Source organism: Danio aesculapii, chromosome 16 (assembly GCF_903798145.1).
Source record: "Danio aesculapii chromosome 16, fDanAes4.1, whole genome shotgun sequence".
Classification (NCBI taxonomy): domain Eukaryota; kingdom Metazoa; phylum Chordata; class Actinopteri; order Cypriniformes; family Danionidae; genus Danio; species Danio aesculapii.
In genome coordinates, this window is record NC_079450.1 from 18,987,105 (window position 1) to 19,010,242 (window position 23,138).

The following is a 23,138-nucleotide window of genomic DNA, read 5'->3' on the forward strand; positions in this document are numbered from 1 at the left end:
ATTGTCCTTTTTACCAAACACTTGAGTAGTAATTCTTAAAACATACAACTTCCCATATAGTGATACTAGAGGAGAACTGTAAGGCGGCTGAAGGTTTTCTATTGATTTATATAAGTACCTCATACGTGCTTTACGGCTGAATAAACAGGGTATGAAAATAGATGAACTTGAGTGTATTCTATTCCTCAGTCAGAAGCAATTCATCATGAAGAGGTAGATGTAGAGCAGGTCAGTTTCCCTGAACGTTTTACATGGTACGAACACACAAAATGAGTCATTGGTGATTTAGAGCCATAGCAAAACAATCCTCTGGAGAACAAAACCTTTCTTTCAGAAAACGTCTCTGAAAATATCTTTTAATCCCTTAACTGTCACCCCACTTTTTGAGTTCACACTTGACAATGATAAATGATATGCATATTGTGTATATTATGTCAAGATATCTTCAGGTTTCGATTAAAATTGTCCTGAAATACATCATATCTGTGCCATGATGACAGTTGATACATTGACAGTTGATGGTACTTGCAAAAGTGCCTTATAGTGATGTTAAATAAATACAATAAAAATTGCAGTACATTACATTGCTGCTAGATGGCGCCACTAGCAAGAGCACATTAAGTCAAAACTTATTTCAAGTGAAAGTCGTCATCCTGCATATTAGCAGTGGACACGCATTATAGGACTACATATTTCAAATGCTAAATAAATACAATAAAAAACTGCAGTACATAATACTGCCGCTAGATGGCACCACTAGCATGTATGCCTCAAGTCACAAGTTAAATGACGTTAAATAAATACAATAAAAATTGCATATTGGTAAGTGACACACATTTTAGGACTACATATTTGAAATGTTGAATAAATACAATAAAAAAAACTACAGTACAAAACAGACTGCTATTAGATGGCGCCACTAGCAAGTGCGCCTCATGTCAAAAGTGAAAGTCGTCATCCTGCATCTTGGTAGCAAACACACATTATAGGACTACATATTTGAAATGTTAAATAAATACAATAAAAAAACAGCAGTACATAACACACCTCTGCCCGATGGCACAACTAGCAAGTGCGCCTCATGTCAAGTCAAATTATGTTAAATACAATAAAATAATTCACAGTACAAAACACACTGCCGCTAGATGGCGCCACTAACAAGTGTGCTTCATGTCAAAAACCCGCGCGACCAGGCACGGGAATACATTTCTGAATAAAGCGCGGGAGTGGTCGGTAACTGGTGTAATTTTGGACGGGAGCGGTCTAACAATATCACTCCAGACTCCCGAGCGAGCGAGCGAGCGCGCGTATGTATGTGTGTGAATGAGAGAGCGTGATGCTGTGCTTAGCTCGATTGTTGCTGTCTATGTGTGTGTGTGTGTGTGTGTGTGTGTGTGTGTGTGTCTGTGTGTGCGCTAATGAGAGAGAGAGCTTTGTGCTGTCTGTGTGTGTGTGAATGAGAGAGAGCGTGATGCTGTCTATGTGTGTGTCACTTGCTTGGTGCTTATGTGTGTGTGTTTAAACAGACAGCTTGTTATAAGCTGTCTGGAATCTGTATAGCTGGGTGGTTTTCGGTTTTGTTCTCCCCTCTCCCGTTAACGAGAATGGGCGCGGCGGGTAGAAAACGGGGCGGGTCGGGCAGCGGGACAACAAATGCTGAATATTAGCGGGAGCGGTCGGGTTCGGGTTAAAACCTGGTGGGAGCGGGATTCAAAATTTTGTCTCGCGCAAATCTCTAGTAGAGGACACACATTATAGGACTACATATTTGAAATGTTAAATAAATACAACAAAAGACTGCAGTACATAACAGACTGCTGCTAGATTGCACCATTAGCAAGTATACCTCAAGTCAAAGGTTAAATGATGTTAAACAAATACAATAAAAAAATGTAAGTACATAACACTGCAACTAGATGGCACCACTAGCAAGTCATCATCCTGCATATTGGTAGTGGACACACATTATTTGACTACATATTTGAATAGTTGATTAAAATAAAAAAAACTGCAGTACATAAACTGCCACTAGATGGTGCCTCATGTCAAAAGTGACTTCAAAATTGAATGTCATCATCCTGCATATTAGCAGTGGACACACTTTGTAGGACTACATATTTTCATTGTACTATACTGTATACACAGTGGATCCAACAGACATAAGAAAATAAGGTACAATGACATCACTAAATGCTGAATGAAGCAGTAATTAAGTGAACTCTTAGGCAGCTTGAACACCGAATTCCTCAGAAAAATGTATGCCATGATCATATAAATTTAACACTTGCTAAATTTGACGCTAATCTACTGTGATTGGTCCGATGACCCTGTTGCGATTGGTCGACTTCTTTCAGCGAGAGACGGAAAGAAACGCCCACCATGGCTTATCAACATTGTTGAAGTAGCCGGTGCAGAGCAGAGTATGTGTGAGCCCAATGCAGTTAAACACTAACATATTGCTCTATTTTTGACCATAAGTAAAAACAACAACACATTCAGTATTAATCCACACAGTGGCAAAAGTAGAACTATTTTGAACAAGGACCACAGCATGCATGTAGAAGCTGATGGTGGCCATAGCAACAACAAACGGCAGGAAATCGCGAGCTCACAACACATTTAAATCAGCAAATAAAGCGGCACATGTCGTGTTTTCAACAGGGTTATAGACATATGTGAATATAAAGAGTTAACCATACAGTGCAAGTCACGTGGAGCAATTACAAGTAAAAATACACAATTAAAAACATATTTAGCAAGCTAGAAGAAAAACAAGGATGCAATCACAGCTTGTGATCTAGAGAATCAGAGAAACTGGTCCATATGAACTGTGTACTGGCAAAAGTTCCTGTCAAGGTCTGACAAAGTCCCATAAAAATTTTTATCAAATAGTCTTTGCTGCTCCTTCCTTTAACAATTGACTAGTGAATTCCCTATTGCAGGACAGGTTATTGTATTAATCACCAGAATATTGCCTCATTAACATTCACTCATCTTCAATAATGATTAATTCCACATTCCGTTTGAAGGGAAAGGCGCGTTCACGTTTAACCGGATCCGAACAGGCAGAAGATTCGGACAAATGACAAATCATTTAAACGACTCTGAGTCGACTCTTTAAAAAAAAAATAATAAATAAAAATCAATAGTATTAAGCACAATGCACTTTGAAGTTTAAACCTCAGCTGGATGTTTTCATTCACTTAGTGCTGTGTTACACACTGCATGGAAGGTCGTTTTTAAAAAACCATAGTAGGGGTTCTTTAAAAATAGGGCATACCACAAGCATAGGTTTTGATTTACTTCCTTTTACTAGCCGGGATTTAAAAAGTAAATTTTCTGAGCACTGATCCCATTCTGCTTGCCATTTGTTAAGAATATAGTCTTTCATTAATGCCTTTAAATTTGAAGGTGGGATTTTGTGTCAGTAATTATTCATTTTTGGGTGATCTATCCCTTTTTAATTCATGAAAAAGCGATTCTAGAAAAAGAAAAACTTTTTAAAAATGTATGGAAACCCTGCCACATTCCTCAAAAAAAAGAAAAAAAGACATTTAAAGAGGTTAGAAATTATTAAAATGTGAGGGTGAGTGAATGAGGGAACTATAATTTTCATAGCTAAACGAGAGGTCACCTTGCTCTGTAAGACGTAGTTCTCCTGTCTCAGGGCCGTCAGCTCTTGCTTGTGCTGCTCTCGTAACTGGTCTTCCCTTAGACTGAGCTCTCTCTCTTTCTTGGCAAGCTGCAGACGGAGACGCTCCAGCGATGCGTGCACCGGACTACCATCCATCTTCTCTTGCATCCCCTCATGCTGACAGACAAACAGAGCAGGAGTTTAATGAGCTGGACAATTTGATCCATTGATTGATTTCAGTCCCAGTCAACTCACCGCTGTCATTGCTTCAGATGTGATCTTGTTTGATTGGAGAGGACCTTTATCCTGAAGACTGCTGGCTTCAACCTGATGCTGTAGGAACGTAGCAAAAGACTGCACAGATTCTACCAATTCACTGCTTAGCTTTAAACTCGTGTCTAAACCTGTTCAAAACAAAAAAAAAAAAAGACAAAGCAAGCAGAGTCGGCAATGAAATTACAAGGAATATTGACATTTTATATTAAAAAAAGTAACATTTTTAGGACCCCTGACATTTTTGCAGAATCTTTTTTGCCTATTATTTTTATTACAATAAAGATTCAGATTATCTTATTTCTAAGTTCCAATTTACGGTAATATGATTTTTTTTTTTTAATTTACACTCTAATGAAACCATAATTATCTATTTTTCTCTTTTGGTAAATACTAGTACATTAGCCGAGAGAGCTAAAGACAATGCAATTTAAAAAAATAATTAATTAAATCATTTGTTCATTTGTTTGAAAGCAAACTAACTGCAAATCCAAATTTCCAAAGGAAAACAAATTAAGAAAACACACTAGGTTTTCTCACAACACATGTACGGAACACAATGGATATGTTTCAAGGAGACCCAAAAACATGAAGGACTCAGCTGGGATATGCTTATTTTGCCATGCTCATAGAAGTTGCAGGTGATTGTTGAAAGGTGAGAGTTTTTTTTTGTTGTTGTTTATTTTAACATCCTGATTACATGATTCCCTTTTGTATATTATTAGTCTTCATAACCTAAATTGTCGGGTTGGTCACTTGGTTTGGTTTTGGAACATTTCCATTGTGTTCTGTGCTAGTTGCATGTGTTGTGAGAGAATTCAGTGTGTTTTCTTAAAGGTGCAGTAGGTGATTGTCTTCAGAAACTTGTCTTTTTTTTGTTGTGCTTGTTGAAAATCTCTTCACATTCCACTAGTACATGTCATGATTAAAATACATGATCTAAATATATTTATATGTATTTTTATATTCTGGGTAAGGCATAAGACTAAAAAAAAAAAAGTTCATTAAATTAAATATCGTCAGGCCGATTTTTCCCATAATTCTAATAAGTAGCTTAAACTGTCGGTCGGCAAATGCAGATTTGAACTGCTGCGCACCTGTTCAAGCAGATCCGTTGTTTGTGCGTACACGCGCTCTAGTCAAGAGAGAGAGCATGAGCGATAAAAACATGCTGAATCAAAAATCCCGAATCAATACTGGAGTTACTTTTGCACGCTGGAGGAAGGATGATGCCATGGCTGAAGTATTTATTTCCGACAGGTAATATTATGTTTTAAAACTGTTTTTAGCCTCAAGCAAAGCTTATGAAGATGTTGTTACAAATGGGTTATATGCACGCAAGTGTTGTTCAGCCACTGAAATCTTCCAGCGATAGACTGATGTGACTATTTTCAGTTTCATAAGGAACCTTTTACAGTATTGATAATGTAGATTTTTATTTAGTTTCATAACAAAACTTCAGTAAACAGTGCTACTCCACCTAGCCTGCTTTACTGATGTGAAGTTGGTTTTATATTCACATTGGTTCATTTTTGAACAATGAGAGCCTATGACACACTGCCTATATCGTTTACCATGCTACTCTCAATATTCGGTCTGAAATAGCATGCAAGTATGGCATAGTAATAAGTGTAATTCTTGCACGCCGCCAGCCAAACACAGAACAGTCGCTGTAGCACAACACATGAGAAAGGGTTCCGCTGTCATCTTTAAGGTGTGCGCGCTCGTGTTTCAGAAGGTGTGGCTTTGGACGGCAGGGGAGGGACTGTGTTTCAGAGATTTATGCTTACCAGATAGCATTGTGCCAGATCACCTACTGCACCTTTAATGTGTTGAGTTGTGGGAATTTGCAACTGTTATGCAATGTATGCTGTTAAACCAATGAGGATTTTTTCATAATTTTCTGATGCTGTTTTGTAATTGCATGCGTTTTCTTAAATTGCAGCCATCATATGACTGCCTTATAAAATTTTATTAGAATCAAAATGATATCTGAATGAAAAATAAATTAATAAATTGCAGGGTGGCGCAGTGGGTAGCACGTTCGCCTCACAGCAAGAAGGTTGCTGGTTCGAGCCTCGGCTGGGTCAGTTGGCGTTTCTGTGTGGAGTTTGCATGTTCTCCCCGTGTTCGCGTGGGTTTCCTCCGAGTGCTCCAGTTTCCCCCACAAGTCCAAAGACATGCCGTATAGGTGAATTGGGTAGACTAAATTGTCCATAGTGTATGTGTGTAAATGAGTGTGTATGAATGTTTCCCAGTGATTGGTTGCAGCTGGAAGGGCACCCGCTGCATAAAACATATCCTGGATAAGTTGGCGGATCATTCCGCTGTGGCGACCCCAGATTAATAAAGGGACTAAGCTGAAAAGAAAATGAATGAATGAATGAAACTTATAAATGAAAATGATCTTCTTTTTCTCGTTTGGAAAATACTTATATTTGTGAAAGGTGGTTGAATCGATTGACATAAATATTTAATAGAATAAAACCTTAATCTGAATAAAAGATAAATTAAATTAAATTATAAATAAAAATTAGTCTCTTTTTCTCTTTTGGTAAATACTTACATAGTGAACTGTGATTGAACTGATTGATATATAACATTTCCTTACAATCAAAATGATATCTGAATGAAAGATATATTAAAAAATTAAATAAATTATAAATGAAAATTATCCTCTTTTGGTACATATTTCTATTCAAGAGTTTACACTTAGCTGATGATTGATTATAAAGCTTGTTTGGCATGCTGCCCCAAGAGAGAGCCCTAAACTCATAAGATCTTCGAGCCCGGGGCTCCCTCCCGTTTGCAAGGCGAGAGGGGAGTTTGAGCTCATTTAGATCTCGAGATCTCCCCTTCTGTAGTAGCTAATGAACAGATAGTGATTGCTCTTATGAGATAACTACTTACTAGGAGCATGTCTATGGTGCTGATTTGGATTAGTCAACTAACTTATGTTGCATGTTTTTGGATGGTGGGAGGAAACCTGAGAACCCGGGGGAAACCCACGTGAGCACGGGGAGAACATGTAAACTCCACAAAGAAACGTCAGCTGGCTTGGTAAGGACTAGAACGAGTGACGTTCTTGCTGTGAGGCAACAGTGCTAACCACTGGGCCACCGTGCCACTTATCTAGGAAAGGAGTAGGAGTAGGGGTGGAAGGGGGGATTTTTCAAAATGAAGATGGCTGTTATATGGAACTTAGTGTAATTAATGTGGCTTAGGAATCGTCTGATTGGTGAATCATATATTGAATAATGCAGGACCAGGCGCAAGCAATCACAAGCACGTGATCCTCTCGAAATCACTTTATTAATAAACTTCATTTTGTGAACTGTGATTGAACTGATTGACATATAAACATTTATTAGAATCAAAATGATATCTGAATGACAGATATATTAATAAATTAAATAAATTATTAATTACAATATTGAAAAGTAAGCTAAATATACTTTTCTATCTGTCCATTTTGCAGATAAATATGACGTCACTTGAAGTTTTTGTGGAAGTAAACCCAAGTACCTTTGACTGTGTGTGTTTGGTTGAGGTTTTGAGTTTTTTTAAAAGTCTGGTTCTGAGCTTTCCTTTGTGTTGGAGGAGATGGAGGTTTAGCTGCTTGACCAGCTCTGCTGGGTGCAGGCGCTCTGTGTAATGGCCTGCTCTCAGGTTTTTTAAGCCTTGCCGAAGGAACCGGAGCTTTTCTAGAGGAAGCAGATGTAAATACATTGCTTCTGGCAGGAACCTGAGACACACAAGTTGATAATGCATTATTCATAAATGTGACTATCACAATCATGTGAATAAATAAGAGAAATTATGTCTCATTTACTTGAATATGCGCCTCTATCTTTCACAGGATTTACACAGGAAATTCATGACCTATAATAGCAGTCTCTAACCTGGCGCTTCTTGGGTTTTAAAGGTGGAGGTTCCTGAGAGGAGGTGTCCTGCTCCTTCATCAGTCTTCTGATCTCCTCAGATATGCTCTTCTGAGTGAACTTAAAGGAATCTGGATGTTCTCCTCCTGTAAGGCCAGCTGTATTATCTCCTCCATAGCCTTCATTAGCTGAACTGAAAGGGCTCTCATCTGAAGATATCCTTAATGGACTTTGATTGTCTCTGCTCCTGGGCACAGCCTCACTGTAAGAGGAATACGTCTTCTAGAGCTGCTTTAATGAGAACATATGACTCATATTCTGGGAAGGTGAACTCACGTTATGGGCTGGAGAGAAAAGCCACGGGTGAATCCGCTGTCTGGTCCGATGGGCCGCATCAGTTCCTCAGCAGTGGGTAAATCTGCATTACATAAATTAAATTCTGGTCATAAGAATTGCAGAGTCATGTTTTTACTTGTAAGCTTTAAACTTGATATGCATGGCTGTGTCTCTGGGCTTTGGCAGTGATCGACAAGCTGTCTCTTACACTGAAGTACTGCTCAGATCGAATACAATCTGTCTTAGTAAACACAGAGTCATTTATCATAGATTTGGATCGCCACCACCCATGGTGAATTTGCAACCAGCGGTTTGTTCAGGGGTCATTTGAACTTAAAGAGATCACCTAAAAATGAACATTTCCTCAGCATTTCTTCAAGGTCAAGTGGTTCTAAATGTTGATGAATTTCTTTCTTCAGTTGAATACAAAACAAAATATACTGATAGGGCTGTACTATTTTCTGCTTAAAGGGCACCTAGTTGACCCCTTTTTAAAGATTTTATATTAGTATTATGGTTCTTTTGAGTGTGCCAGTTTAGGTTCAGTTCAAAACACAATTCAGATTGTTTTATTTTTAATGTGTTAAAAATTGTCATTTTGGGGGCGTGTACACTGGTCGCTGTTTTAGGGGTGTGTTGCTTCACATGAACATTAGTTTCGACTTCCCGCCCAACTTAACAAGGGGGTGGAGCCAAGAGCTCCCTCTGCTTTGTGTTTGGCAACAGACAGGCAGACAGAGAGAAGCCACGTGAGTGAGAAGACCAGCATTCAGCCGTACATGTATGACTCAAAATCATTTGTGTCTTTGTATAGTTTTACAGCCAACTATGTGCTAGTTTAAAGTTCCGAGCTTGTACATCGAGACTAATAACCACGCACACTGAATTAACTTTGACTGAGGCACCGGATGCGCTGCTCAGAGCTGCGACATGGCACACCAGATGCGCACATTGGCATGTTATTTAAAATTAAACTTCAGATGGCGCTCTGTGGCGTGGCAGAAATATGAACCGTGTCCTGAGTGGTGGCTGGGCGCTGCGGATAGCCGCCGACCTGAGGCACCGTTATGTGTACCCTGATAGAAACTTTTGTTTATAATTATAAAATGCATGGTGCTGCGTGGAGCGATGCTGCGCGTTGCTGAGCAGCGCTTCTGGTGTGCGACCTGCAGGCAAGTTCGTTATTTTATTACCAATAGAGGTAATAAAATATTGTGAGGCATGTGGCATGAGGCATATGAGGCAACGCACTCGCACTTTTCAGCTTTACCTAGTTAAGATGACAGAGAGCTTCTGTGACCACGAGAAATGCAAACGGCTGAAGTTTAAGGAAGACGCAATGAAAAGTACACGTTTGCAAACTCAAAATTCATAACTTTACAATGCGATATAATCATGTAAACGATGTGCGAGGTTTGGGTTTCACTTTCACAAGCTGTTGTGACTTTGAGGAAAAAAAGCCCACTCACAGGTGAGTGGGCTTGACAAACCACCTGTAGAAACTCTCTCTCCCTCTCTGAAAAAAGAAAAAAAAATACCCCTCCCTCCTTACTCTAGCACTAAATTCTCTGAGCACAAATACACTCACCTGCCACTTTATTAGGTATACCTTACTAGTACCAGGTTGGACCCCCTTTTGCTTTCAGAACTGCCTTAATCCTTTGTGGCATAGATTCAACAAGGTACTGAAAATATTCCTCAGAGATTTTGGTCGATATTGAGATGATAGCATCACACAGTTGCTGCAGATTGCTACACAAAGGTGCTCTATTGGATTAAGTTCTGGTGACTGTGGGGGCCTTTTGAGTACAGTGAACTCATTGTCATATTCAATAAACCAGTCTGAAGATGGGTACAATGTGGTCATGAAGGGATGGACATGGTCAGCAACATCGTTGACACAATGCTCAATTGGTACTAATGGGCCCAACGTGTGCCAAGAAAATATCCCCCACACCATTTTATCACCATTACCAGCCTGAAGCAGATTGTCCTGAACATGTCTACATGCCTAAACGAATTGAGTTGCTGCCATGTGATTGACTGATTAGAAACTTTCATAACCGAGCAGTTGGACAGGTGTACCTAATAAAGTGGCCGGTGAGTGTACTTCCTTTGTATAATTAGCACATCTTGTGTGCATTGCCTCTTCTTGTTGAATCGCTGATTTCCTCCTCAATTGTAAGTCACTTTGGACAAAATCATCTGCTAAATGACTAAATTTAAATGTTATTAGATATCATGAATAAATACCAAATAATCAAACAATACTCATTTAAAAATACCTGAACTTAACTTAATTTACCCATTGAGGCATTTCAACACAAGCGAAATTTACAAGAAACATCTGACACAACGTTTTAGTCCATCACCCACTACCAATCTGTTTCAGTCAAGTTAAAACAGCAGTCAGTGTTACACGACCGTCCCAAATCGAGCTGTTTAAAGTCAGCTAACAGGACTTGCGCCGCAAACAAAGAACTTGGTAACCACCTCACGTTCTTCACTTTAATGTTTAACTGAAAGCATTTGCAGGGAAAAAAGCTGCAAATCAAAATGTCTGGAGTGCAGGCATGCCCACAGTGACTGGCAGAAACCAGCCATGTGTCGAGTCTGACCTGACTCCACGGTGGACGCAGGCTGGAGTGTAGAGAGCGAAAGAGGAGTCTTGCCAGCCTCGACTTGTCCATCTTCACACACTCCTGCTGAGCCGCTGATCTGCCTGTATGCCTCCTGCAGCGCCTCCATCTCACTCCCTCCACTCTGACCATACGACTGCACTTCAAACATACGGAGGAGAAAAGGTGTAACATTAACTGCCTGATGTTTTCCTTCACAACATACTGTAGGTTTAAACAAACCAACTGCTTCTCATACCTGCAGGTTCCAGTGCTGGCGTGTCTGTTTGTTTGCTTTCTGGACATTTTTCTCTTGCAACTGCCAAACTGGGAACTGCCGGAGCCAGTGCTCCATCCGTGGAATTTAGAGAGTCATGTAATGACACTGGGACATAAGAAGAGCATTTCAGCTTCATCTAAACATTTGCTGCATTATATGTGGAAATTTGCAGTGTTGTATACCTTTGGCCAGCATCCCGAGTCTTTCAGGTTTCTAAATCAAAGAGGAGCAGAAATTGTGGTTTAAAATTAGGGGCTATTAGATTTCGCAACAAAAATTATTCATTTTAACCCTTGTGTACTGTTTAAATTGACTACCCTTTCATTAGTTTAGGGCCTGTTTTTGCCCCACAGATTTCCATTATATCAACATTTTTTGATTGTAAATCCATGACACCATATAATCATGCACTCTTGATTGTTGGTGGTTATCCCTGTTTATATGGAGTTCAATGGAGTAAAACAGCAAATGTATGACGCATAAATACACTTAATGTTTCCTATGTTGTAAGAGCTGAGCTGCTTATTTTTTCAAACATATCAATGTGGGCAAAGTTCTCTCTCACACATGCCCCCACACATACCATACACATATACACCATATATACTTCATTTAACCATATACTTTTTATCCAGAAACAAAGCTTTTTTTTGTGCTGCAACTAATGATCAACAGTAAAAATTTGTAAATTTACCTCTTCCCAACAGGGAACACCAGGAACAATCTAGAATGCATGATTATTTGGTGTCATGGATTAGCAATCAAAAAATGTCATTATAATGGAAGTCAATGGTGCAAAAACAGCCACCAACATAACAAAAGGGTAGTAAATTTGCCCAGAGTACATTGTTAAATTTTTAAAAAATTTAAAGCATTTTCCCAAAATGTGTGTCAAAATAAGATTTATCAGCAAAAATCATTCCATTTTCTGAAACACAGCAATAATTGTGGCCATATTAAGACTTAAAATTACCCCAGAGTGGATGAAAACATCCCCAACAGCACATGAGAGTTAAGAAAAAAATGTGAATAAGTTGTGATGTGAACAAAAAATAAACAAATAAACTAGCATATAAATCATTAAGAGAAACTCATTCACTCATCTGGGGTCGCCACAGCGGAATATCCAGCATATGTTTTACACAGCGGATGCCCTTCCAGCTGCAACCCATCACTGGGAAACATCCATACACACTCATTCACACACATGCACTACGGACAATTAAGCATAACCAATTCACCTGTCCCGCATGTCTTTGGAGTTGTGGGGGAAACCGGAGCACTCGGAGGAAGCCCACATGAACACGAGGAGAACATACAAACTCCACACAGAAATGCCAACTGACCCAGCAGAGACTCAAACTAGTGACCTTCTTGCTGTGAGGTGAACATGCTACCCACTGTGCCACCGTGCAGCCCATTTAGAGAAACTAACACTTTAAAATAAAGTTTGGGTAATGTATTTATTAACATAAACAAACAATGAACAATACAGTTATTACAGTATTTACTCATCTTGTTAATGTTAGTTAATGAAAATAAAGTCATTAATTGCTTTTTCATATTAAATCACTGTGCATTAATGTTAACAAGCACAACTTGGGGTTTTAATAATTCATTAGTTGATGTATTGTTCAATAGTAAAAGTATTGTTTATTCTTAGATTATGTTAGTAAAGACATTAACTAATGGAACTGTATTGTAAAGTGTGGCCCTAAAGCCAAGTATCTTAGATGCAAATAGGCATTTGTTTGAATATTTTCAGCTTTCAGCCAAGTCTGTTTTTTCTCTCTCTCCTTAATTCAGTGCATAATAAAAATAAATATAATGCATAATTAATTTATTCAATAAAACGTCTCCAAGGTGACTGCTGTGATGTGGCTGACCCAATGCAAAATGAAATTACGTTTTCTCTTCAACCAAACCAAAACAGACTGTCCTTTTGTAAATACATTTGTAAAAAATGATGTAAATAAATAATAAATGAATAAGAATACTAGGGAAAAAAGTATTTTTAAAATATTGCTGAAATTTACTTTTACTTACACAGCATATATACAGGAGGCAGAGAGGGAAACTCAATACTTTTAAAGACTCTTTTCATACATTAAGACTTCATCATCACTTTGGGTGTCAATAGGTACCATTGGTGACATTTTAACTTGCAGTATATTTACTAAATACCGATTGTAAGAAACTAATCCTCAACTAAAGCATTATTAACTGACTGAATAAAAATGCCAAGCCAGCAGGTGTTGTCTATTGAACAGCAGCAATAACAGTGTTTCCTTGGTTATTGCAGTAAACAAAGCAGCGTAATGTCAAATCTAGCAGGATTTTATCAATTTCATAAACTACACAGCATTATTATATTTGCAAGGTAAATTTAGGAAAACATTAGCATACAACTATACTTTGTATAATCAAAAACAATACACAATTAAATACCTTGTAAAATAGCACTTAAGACTTTTTAATAATTCTTAAGGGCCTTAAATCTCTCTAAATTGATTTATCAGCTTTTAATACTTAACACCTCCCAGACAACCTGTTACACATAATTCACACAAGAAAAATGGAACAAAAGACATGTAGAGAGTTGTCCCAGGAATGTGACTATTACCAAAGACTATAGAATACACAAGACATGTCACTCGTATAGTTTTGAATGGGGAAAAGTGTAACGGTCAATTTGGTGAATGAAGCCCTGCCTACTAGTACAGGAGCCAATCATTGATCGCTATAGACTGACATTTCTCCGGGGGATGTGTGCTTTTACGACAGATTGGTGTTCAACAAATGAAACAAGCACATACTTGCTTCACAGACATGAAAAAATATATCCACATAAAGTACTTTTAAATGAACCAAGTGCACTTGAAAACAAAGTTTTTTGGTTTTGTAATCTGTATCAAACGAATGCAAAGTACAGTCCGCCCTGTCAAACGCACATCGCATGACATCAACTACTTGAATGCCCACAATCTTGTAAACAAAGGGTCGCTGGCATTTCTGGAGGAGATTCAACATCAAGACCAAGCTGTGAATTACTTCAGAAGTGCAGCACGATCAGACGATTATTATCCAGAGGATGATAGAATAGAAAAGCCTAGATGTGGGCTACTTATCTGCCCTCAGATCCCCTCGTGTGCGAAATCTGGGTGCCATTCTGGGAGTCATTGAAAATAGACAAACATACCAGTTTGGTTCTTGGCACCAGTTTTTAATCGACTCCACTTGCTGTCTAAAGTCTAACATACTGCACTTAACTGTGGCATCTCAAATTCACAAATTTCTTGCCTTCAGTTGGTCCTGCTGTTAGATTTATTTGTAATAGTAGGAAACATGACCACATTAACCGGCTTTTAAAGGGCCTCCTTAAAGTGCTTTAACTGGTATATAAATACCTTCATATTCTAGCCCCAACCCATCTCTCAGAGCTGTTGCATTTTTTACATACCCATAAGATCTCTTAGATCAAGTGATCAAAATCTTCTTTTAGTTCTTCAGTCCAGACTGAAACGTAGAGGGAACAGAGCTTTCTCTCTAGCGGGTCCGTGGTTATGGAACACCTTGTCCTTTGACATTAGAATGGCTCCATCACTGTCTATTTTTAAATCACTCCTAAAAATGTACATATTTAGTTTGGCTTTTTAATATTATTTTAATAGTTCTTTCTACTGCTACTTTTTTTAACTTATTCAGTTGTTTCTTTTGGCTTATTTTATGTTTGGCTGTTTTTAAATGTGCTCTATAAATAAATGAACTTGAACAGATGAGTTTGGTGTCGTGATCTCGTTCCTTTCGAGTGCGCATGCGCATTAGCTTGGGCAACCTGAAAAAAATGCAGATTTTGTTTGATTCGAACATTTAGAAACGAAAGTTATGAGACAGTTTTTGTATAAGTTTACTGGTGATTCCAAATATGTAACGTAATCGTAAGCTTGGCAAACAGTTTTGAAGAATTTGATGTTTCCCCATTCAGACAGACTGCCCGAGCATATTGCCCGAGAGGTGTTTCAAAGATGGCCACCGAGTGAAATGACTTGCCTTTTTTTGGATTTGCTATTACCAGCAGTCAAGCACATTTAAAAAAATTTATAGCAAATTTGTCACAAATAAAAGATTCTACTTTAATTATTCAGTACTCACTAAACATAATACTTAATATTAACTGTCTATCTCTCAGTCTGTATCTCCAGTAATAAAAAAATGCATATTGTCTCCATGCACTGCTAAATAACCAGTTATTAAATTCAGACAGGGCTCTTATTACAGGCTTAAGGTGCATTAAAGATTTATATCCACCTTCTCTTGAGGCTCCTCGTCACTTTTGTCACTCGCCTCTTCCTCAAAATCTTCACTATATGCAGGAGAAGCTGACAGAAAAGCAACATACAAGTGCTTTATTGCTTCAGAAAGCAATAACAAAACATCTCTTTCAAATCATATTCTCTCTGCTCTGTGCTTACCAGCGGTGTCTTTATTCATTCTCTGTTCCTCCTCAATTGTCGAATCCATCTCTTCTCTCCTGAAAAGAACACAGAGAAAGTACATTTATAGAAGGATAATATGCAAACGCCCCTTCACAAACAGCATCTTCGGAATTCATTATTTCAGCCTTTTCTCATTTTATTCAGGTACCTCAGTGGGCTGGTTGGGGCGGATGGCTCCTGTTCTTGATTTAATCTGGAGTAGTCAATGGAGGATGAGGATACTTTCTTTAGATTAGATAGAAATCTAGCATCATCATCATCATCATCATCATCCTCATTCAACATATCCATCCCTCGAGCCCTGGCACTAGGTATCACCAAAGAATCTGTAAAAAAGCAATTACAGATAGTGCCGGTCAGGCAAACAAAGTGCTGGTGGATGTTATGAGGTCAGAAAGAGGATAGATTCTGACCTTCAGGCTCAAGACTGTCTCTGCTAAGGATTACTTGGTCTCGGTTCCCTTCATCCTCCAAGAAAAGCTCCTTCGGCTGCTCTTCATCCACTTCTTTGATGGATGGAGTCTTCCTCAGAGACTTCAAGAAGGACCTTCCGGTCGATGACATCCCTGCATATCAAGGAAACATGTTTCAAGTATTAATTAGACCACTTTTATAAGTATATAGTCTGTGTGTATGTGTTTTCTTCCTTTCCAACTAAAGCAAATCATCAAGAGCAAATTTTTCACGTCAAGAACAAATAAATAGAAATGAAATAAATAAATAGCAGGAACTCTGCAATATGTGGATGTTGGAGAATTTCAAAAATGACAATTCATATCAAGGAATACAGATAACATCTTTAAAAATGACAACTATTCCTACTCTTTAGACAAAAGGGCTGTTTAAACCAAGGACGAAAACTCTGATTTATTGATAGAATTCTTTCTCCCAGTTTATGGATGTTTTGTTGATGGGAGATTTTAAAGCAGCAGAAAATAAAACTTAAACATAATCTCCTTCCTTATTATGATAAACAGATTGGTCTTAGAGTATTAATAAGCTTATAGTTGTCAGCCTGGCTGTGAATGGCCTTAGGCTTAATAATGAATATATTGACTTATCGCACAACACACAGACGGGACCTCAATCATTGTTGGTGATGCTATATATATATTTGTCATACATAAAAACCAATGTCAACAACATTTTAACTGATTGTGCATCTCATTCAAACTCAATTGGAGTTGTCAGAGTTAGAGATGCAACGATTACAGATTTTGGTTCTACGATTCTAGTCTGTGGAATAGTCAAGGTTTCACGGTTATCACGATTATTATTCATTGATTTTAAAACCCTACTGGTTTAGAAAAATCACATGAAAACTCTTTATATTTCAAAGTGTTATTTAAATAAAAAAAATGTCTGTAAACAATAATAAAATAAAATACTACTATTAATACTAATACTAATATATATATATGTGTGTGTGTGTGTGTGTGTGTGTGTGTGTGTGTGTGTGTGTGTGTGTGTGTGTGTGTGTGTGTGTGTGTGTGTGTGTGTGTGTGTGTGTGTGTGTGTGTGAGAAAAAAAGTTTTGGCATTTAAACAGAAGTAATGATTTTACACTGAAAATAAATGACAGAACAACAAATAAATAAAATAGTATTTGTCTAATGCAAATCTAAGATACATATTAGCTAAGTATTTCCCTTTTAAAGAGAACAAATGTAGTCAAAAGCTGCTGAACCTCTGTCTGAAAGGAATTATTGTAAATGTATTACAATATTGTTTACGAACTTGTGTGCATAAAAGATGCGATATGTGAATGGTCCTTAGTTAATAGCCTCAGCCATATTAATCCAGTGTGAGTGTGTATTATTAGCCTCAATGTACAAGCTCAGAACTTAAAACTAGCACAGAGTTGGGTATAACTTTGTTTGGTTGCAGTGCAGAACAAAAAGGTGTTGAGAAACCTTTTCGATTAATTAACTGTGACGAATTAAATAGCGGTTAATAGTGAAATCGGTTAATCGTTGCATCCCTAGTCAGAGTCAGTATGGTTAAAAAAAAAAAAAAAACAGTAAAACTATAAATTACTACAGCATATTTTCATGAGGGTGCCTAACAACTGAAAATAGATCTGGTAGCAGATGTGGCCTGACACTTTAAAAGTATAAAATGACGTTAAACATGTAACTTTCTTTCTAGCTCTTGTTACCTTGCATGTTTTTATTAACAGTTATTATTATTATTGATTTGTTTAAGACACGTTTTTACGTTTTTATTCCAATGCCTAATTATTAAATAGTTAGAATTACTTTAATTATATGAAATATTTGTGAATTCTTATTCGTACATTAATATGCATTTTTTGAAAGCGTGTACTTGCATTATCATGCTATATTATATTGTCATTCTGGCATTACACACAGTAAAAAAATGTTACTAACTTAATTCTTTTGTTGAATAAACAACTCATTTTAGTCATCTCGACTTTCATCAATCAAACAGAATAAACATATTAAGTTAAACTTGAAATGAAGCTGAAACCTGATTAACTTATTAAAAAGTTAAAGTAATATAAAAGCATTTGTTTTCATGACTTTTTGTCATTTGCAACACAATCTCACGGCAATTCGTAACTTTTTGATTTAGTGGCTAATTCGTATGAATTCGTACGATCTAATTCCTACAATTTAGTACGATTTGCTCATCCCCCAATGACGGTTGGGTTTATGAATTAGCCACTAAACTGACAAATAGTAAAATACTTACGCTTTCTCGTGAGATCAGGCTGTCATATCACGTTTTACAGTGTACACTGTAAAAATCTTGCTGCCTTAATATTTTAGTTTAATTAAAAATATAAATTTTTGTCTGATTGATGCAAGTTGAGATGACTAGAACAATTATTTTAGTAATTTGATTCAAGTAAAAAAAAAAAATAGTATTTTAACTTATTTAAAGCAACATAAAAAGTTTGTTTTCATAACATTTTGATATATCATGCTTTACAGTTTTAGATATCTACAATATTCTATATTGTACATTTTAGCACCGTTAGTTTGTCCCCGAAAAATAAATAAAAAAATGAAATTAATAATAATAAAAAAAAAGACAAACAATTAAAAAAAAAATAGTTTACTCTTCCTCAGTCCATTAAAAGCGTATAGGTGACTTTTTTTCTTCAACAGAACATTGAAGAGTTTTTTTGTTAGCTGATTTTGTGGTCTTTGACGAGTCCTAAAATATAAGTCAATGGTTACTGGCATCAAAAATGTATATCCAAACTGAATATATACGTGACTCCTGTTTGGACATAAACTCACACAAGACACTATTTACGATAAAGAAGGAGGATGACTGTGTTATTGATCATAAAAAAATGGAAGACATGCTTATTCTGGATGTTGCAACCCATATAAAATACATATCTGTGCCTACATACACATCACACAACAGGAAGCTTGTACTTCAGACTGCTGTGAATGTGTTCAAGTGATAAGCATTTAATACTGTAATACACACAGACTGATAAATGATTGTCAACGTATCATCAGGAGCCACAGGTATAAACACGGTTTTGCCTTTATGTTTTATTTCTCCCTCACCGATTGTAGATGGCTTTTGTAAATGGTTATCTGCAAATGTTCTTCTCTGAGTGACCTATCGCTTTGAAGCTACTGTTTTGATTATATATTATTATACTGGTCCTCTGTGTGGAACATTATCATTCTGAGCTGCACACATTCAATTAACTAGACATCAGAGAAATTACTAACTGGCACAGCACATTTTCTTCAAAACGGGCAATATACCAAGGATTTGTTTACGCCAAAACTGTACTGAAAACATGGCTGCTTTAATCACATATTACCACAACAACATATCTGCTCTGTTGCGATTAATTTGGCATATAATTATGGATTAATGTAAAATAATCTAGATTTTGACAACTAAAATGGTAGCACAATAGTTTTCAATTGCCTTCATATAAAGTGATAGAAAATATTAAAATAATATTTGGTAGTTTTACTGTATTGTTTATTCACTTTGAAGTTAAGTGTTCAAGAAAAACATGATCTGTGTTTTGTTCTGTAAACTACTGATCACATTTATTCTGAAATTACAACGGAAATGTTGTCAATTAGAGCGCAAAATATGTATTCTTTTCATCAATAATCATGAATTTATATTACAACAAACAAAACCATTTGTTGTTTTGATAAATAGTCATTTTCTGCATTCAGACATTTGATAGATTTTCTGACAGATTTTACTCAAATCTTGTAAAGGTTTAATTACACACCTTGTAAATTTAGTACATCCAGAGAAATTGATAATTTAACGCCTGATTCACACGGGGGTTTAGCGTTAACGCTTGACAGGGGGCGTTTCTGAAGTTAGGGCTGACGCAATTTATGAAAATAATCAGCAAAAGGCCACTGTCTGAGCTGGTGTATTTGCATACAGCGATCTGATTGGCTGACGCTTCCGTCGGCGCTTAAAAAGTTGAGCAAGTCCCAACTTCTGCAGCGAGCAACGCCTCTGAAGCAGCACCGACGGATCCACAATGCAGTTCGGCAACGCCTGACATAACCCATTCAAAGTGAATGGGAAGCTTTGAAGCTGACAACACATGTGAATGGGCGTAAGTGGTCTTTTAAAGGCACAGTATGCAATTTTGCCAGTAGAGGGTGCATATTCACAACAAACAAAGGCACATGTTAATGACTTTTATTATGCCACTGTCAAACCTTTCCAGTTCTTCTGCTCAAAGTGTTACCACATACTAAAAATATTTTAGGGTTCTCTGATAATGCTACTCAGTGCATTCTAATAAAACATACAACATATTAAAGCATATTTGGTGTTTATCTGTTTTCTATAAAACCAATTTGGAAATCAAGGGTAGGTTACGTCATCAGAATGGCGACACACAAAACACAGTGTCACTAGTTAAAATTGCTGCTTTCTCTGGATTTTAATAATAATTTACATTAGGAATAATATTAGTGCATAATGCCTCATTCACACTATCAGTGACTTTGTAGCTACCTGTCGCTCTGGGTGGCGACCTGCTGCAAACGCAGATCTGTTTAGGTCTACACAGCATGAATACAACCGGCCTCGGAGAAAGCTGAGAGAGGATCGGTGCTCTTATTGGCTGTCGCTCAAGAAAGTCGCTCTTCATTTGCATAAAATTGAAGGATTCTCAACTTTGTTGCGTGCTTGACACGCCCACCTGGTCGCCAACAGTCGCTGTCGCTTGCGCAGGTGAAGGTCGCCAAAGTTGCTTGCTCTCCATTGAAATGCACAGTCACTTGTCGATTTGCCACTGCGTGTCGCTCGTAGTGTGAATAAGACTTAAGTCAGCAAAACATATAACACAGTTCTAGTGGTTTTTGAATATTTCGATTTTAAAAAATGTACATACCGTACCTTTAGTTTTCATTGATATCAGTATGAATAATATATATATTTTTTTATGTTTATCGTTTAATGTTTATTGTCTTTTTAAAAAAACTAATTTCATATTTATTTATTTTGTGTTGTCACTTTATGTACACTGGAAGCTTCTGTAGCCAAAACAAATTTCTTGTGTGTGTGAAGCACATTTGGCAATAAAACTGATTCTGATTAACCAAATAATATTTAAAAAAATATTAAATAATGTATTTTGTGTGCTGAATCTTTACCATCTTCATCAGACAACCCATTAAAATCAGTGTAAACGGGGCTCTTCTGTTCTGGAGCATTGGAGGAGTTTTCAGAAGCTGGAATTGAGTCTTCCTCTGAGACCCTTTGCTCGTCTACACAGTCACTATGTTCAGGTGACTGCATCTTCTCATTTACTTCTTCATGTTCTGGAGAATCGGGACTCTCCTGTTTGTTTGTGTTTTGGGATGGTCTGCCATTGGCCAGCTCACTCACCCTATCAAGAGCTTTAACTACGAGGTTTAGGGGTGGGTTTACTAGGGACTACAGTGCATAAGGGTGATGGACAAAGAAAGAAACAGCATGAAACAAAGTAAAATAGACTTAAAAATTCATACAGGGCTCAGCAAATGAAAGAGACAACTAATCTATTGAATGTTTTGGAAAACAGGCCACGACTGACTACCAACTGGATTGGGAAAACACTCCAGGATTTTTTAAAAACACACTGGATTTTTTATTGGAGAGAATACATCAAGAGAAAATAGTTGGTATATAAGTCACATTTTATCATTTAAATTCATTGAGAATTCTCAACAGAAAAAAAAATATCAATATTTAAAATGAGCTGAATCAACACAATTTGATTCAACACAAGTTTTCTTTCTGGGACTTAATTGTTTTAAGTTCAACCCACTTCAATTTATAAAAATGATTAAGTTAACTTAATTGATTTGTGTTGGAATGACAAAGGAATTGAGATGTGAGGAAAATATGCTACGAATACTCACCAAGGCTATTTTAGCAAACAGAAACTAAAAGACTAAAACTATTGGTCAAAAATAATTTTTATTAACAAAAAAAAAAAACAAAAAAAAATAAAACACTCAAATTGAATGAAAAACTAAACAAATTAAACTAACGACAATCATTGAAAAATGAACTAATATAAAATAGTAATTAACAGAAATAATAATAGTTTTCACAATGAATAAGCCTTTAGATGACTCTTTTACAGCTAAACAAGTGCAAGATTAAATATTACAGAAACATCTTCTCAATGCAATCATAAAATGTGTCCTCTTTTCTTCATTTGCCAAAATAAAGTAAACTAGGCATGTTTAACTACATACATGACCTTTAATATGAAGATGCTTGCCTTAATTCATCATGATTTTTACATGTATTCCTTTAAATTGCATTTGTTTGGTTTTGGCTTCAGTGTCTGCTCAAACAATTACTCTATTTTTATTACTCAGAGGTTTGCACTAGAGTTCAATATAAGCTGTGCTAACATTAAACTTTGCTTTGGTTAACACTGGACGTGTTCAGTTAAATCAGATAAACTACAGGGTGATTAAAAAAAAATGACACAACTTTCGGGTTGATGTCACTGGAGTGTCTGGAGGGGGTCATGTTGAATATCTATGAACTTGTTTTCAACTGAAAAAAAAAAACACTTTGTTAAGTACACTTCACATTGCTTAATTACCCAAGGTTCCATCATGTTTCTTTGATTAAATAGAGATTTTTAAAGTTGTGGTATTCTTTTTAAATCACCCTGTATAATTGCTAAAACTAAACATAAAAGCAAAGTAGAAATGTGTTCACAAAATAAAATCTAAAGTAAAACTTACAAAATTAATGAAATGAACACCAAATAAACATAAACGGAAATGACATTAAAACTAAACTGAAATTTACAGCAAATTTTTAAATAGAATTGAAATACAAACTAAATGTAAAACTGCAAAACTATAATAACCTTGATCCTCACATCTCTCTCATTCAGCATTAACTCAAATATGTATGTTTTGGAATCTAAACAATTATTTATTATAAATGTCACTTTGAAATGGTCACAGCACATTCCAGATGATAATAAAATGTGACTTATATTCCAGTAAAAAAATGGCTGGGTAACACTTTAGAATAACGGTCCATTAGTTAATGTATTTAATAACTAAGTATGAATAATCTTGTAAAGCATTTATTAATCAAAGTTCAACATTTACTAATGCAT

General features: G+C 36.6%; 1 protein-coding gene across 1 annotated transcript in view; it reads right to left on the reverse strand.

Moving 5' to 3' along the window:
* cep162 (centrosomal protein 162) overlaps positions 1–23,138 on the reverse strand; it is a 58,228-nt gene that overhangs the window by 25,760 nt on the left and 9,330 nt on the right. The window contains exons 4-15 of the mRNA XM_056475867.1: positions 15,932–16,084; positions 15,667–15,844; positions 15,495–15,553; positions 15,331–15,401; positions 11,205–11,235; positions 11,002–11,127; positions 10,743–10,904; positions 8,125–8,206; positions 7,810–8,050; positions 7,433–7,652; positions 3,890–4,038; positions 3,635–3,811 (exon numbers count right to left, since the gene is read on the reverse strand). Of these exons, the coding sequence (XP_056331842.1) occupies positions 3,635–3,811; positions 3,890–4,038; positions 7,433–7,652; positions 7,810–8,050; positions 8,125–8,206; positions 10,743–10,904; positions 11,002–11,127; positions 11,205–11,235; positions 15,331–15,401; positions 15,495–15,553; positions 15,667–15,844; positions 15,932–16,084 (1,649 nt within the window). The remainder of the gene's footprint in view (positions 1–3,634; positions 3,812–3,889; positions 4,039–7,432; positions 7,653–7,809; positions 8,051–8,124; positions 8,207–10,742; positions 10,905–11,001; positions 11,128–11,204; positions 11,236–15,330; positions 15,402–15,494; positions 15,554–15,666; positions 15,845–15,931; positions 16,085–23,138) is intronic.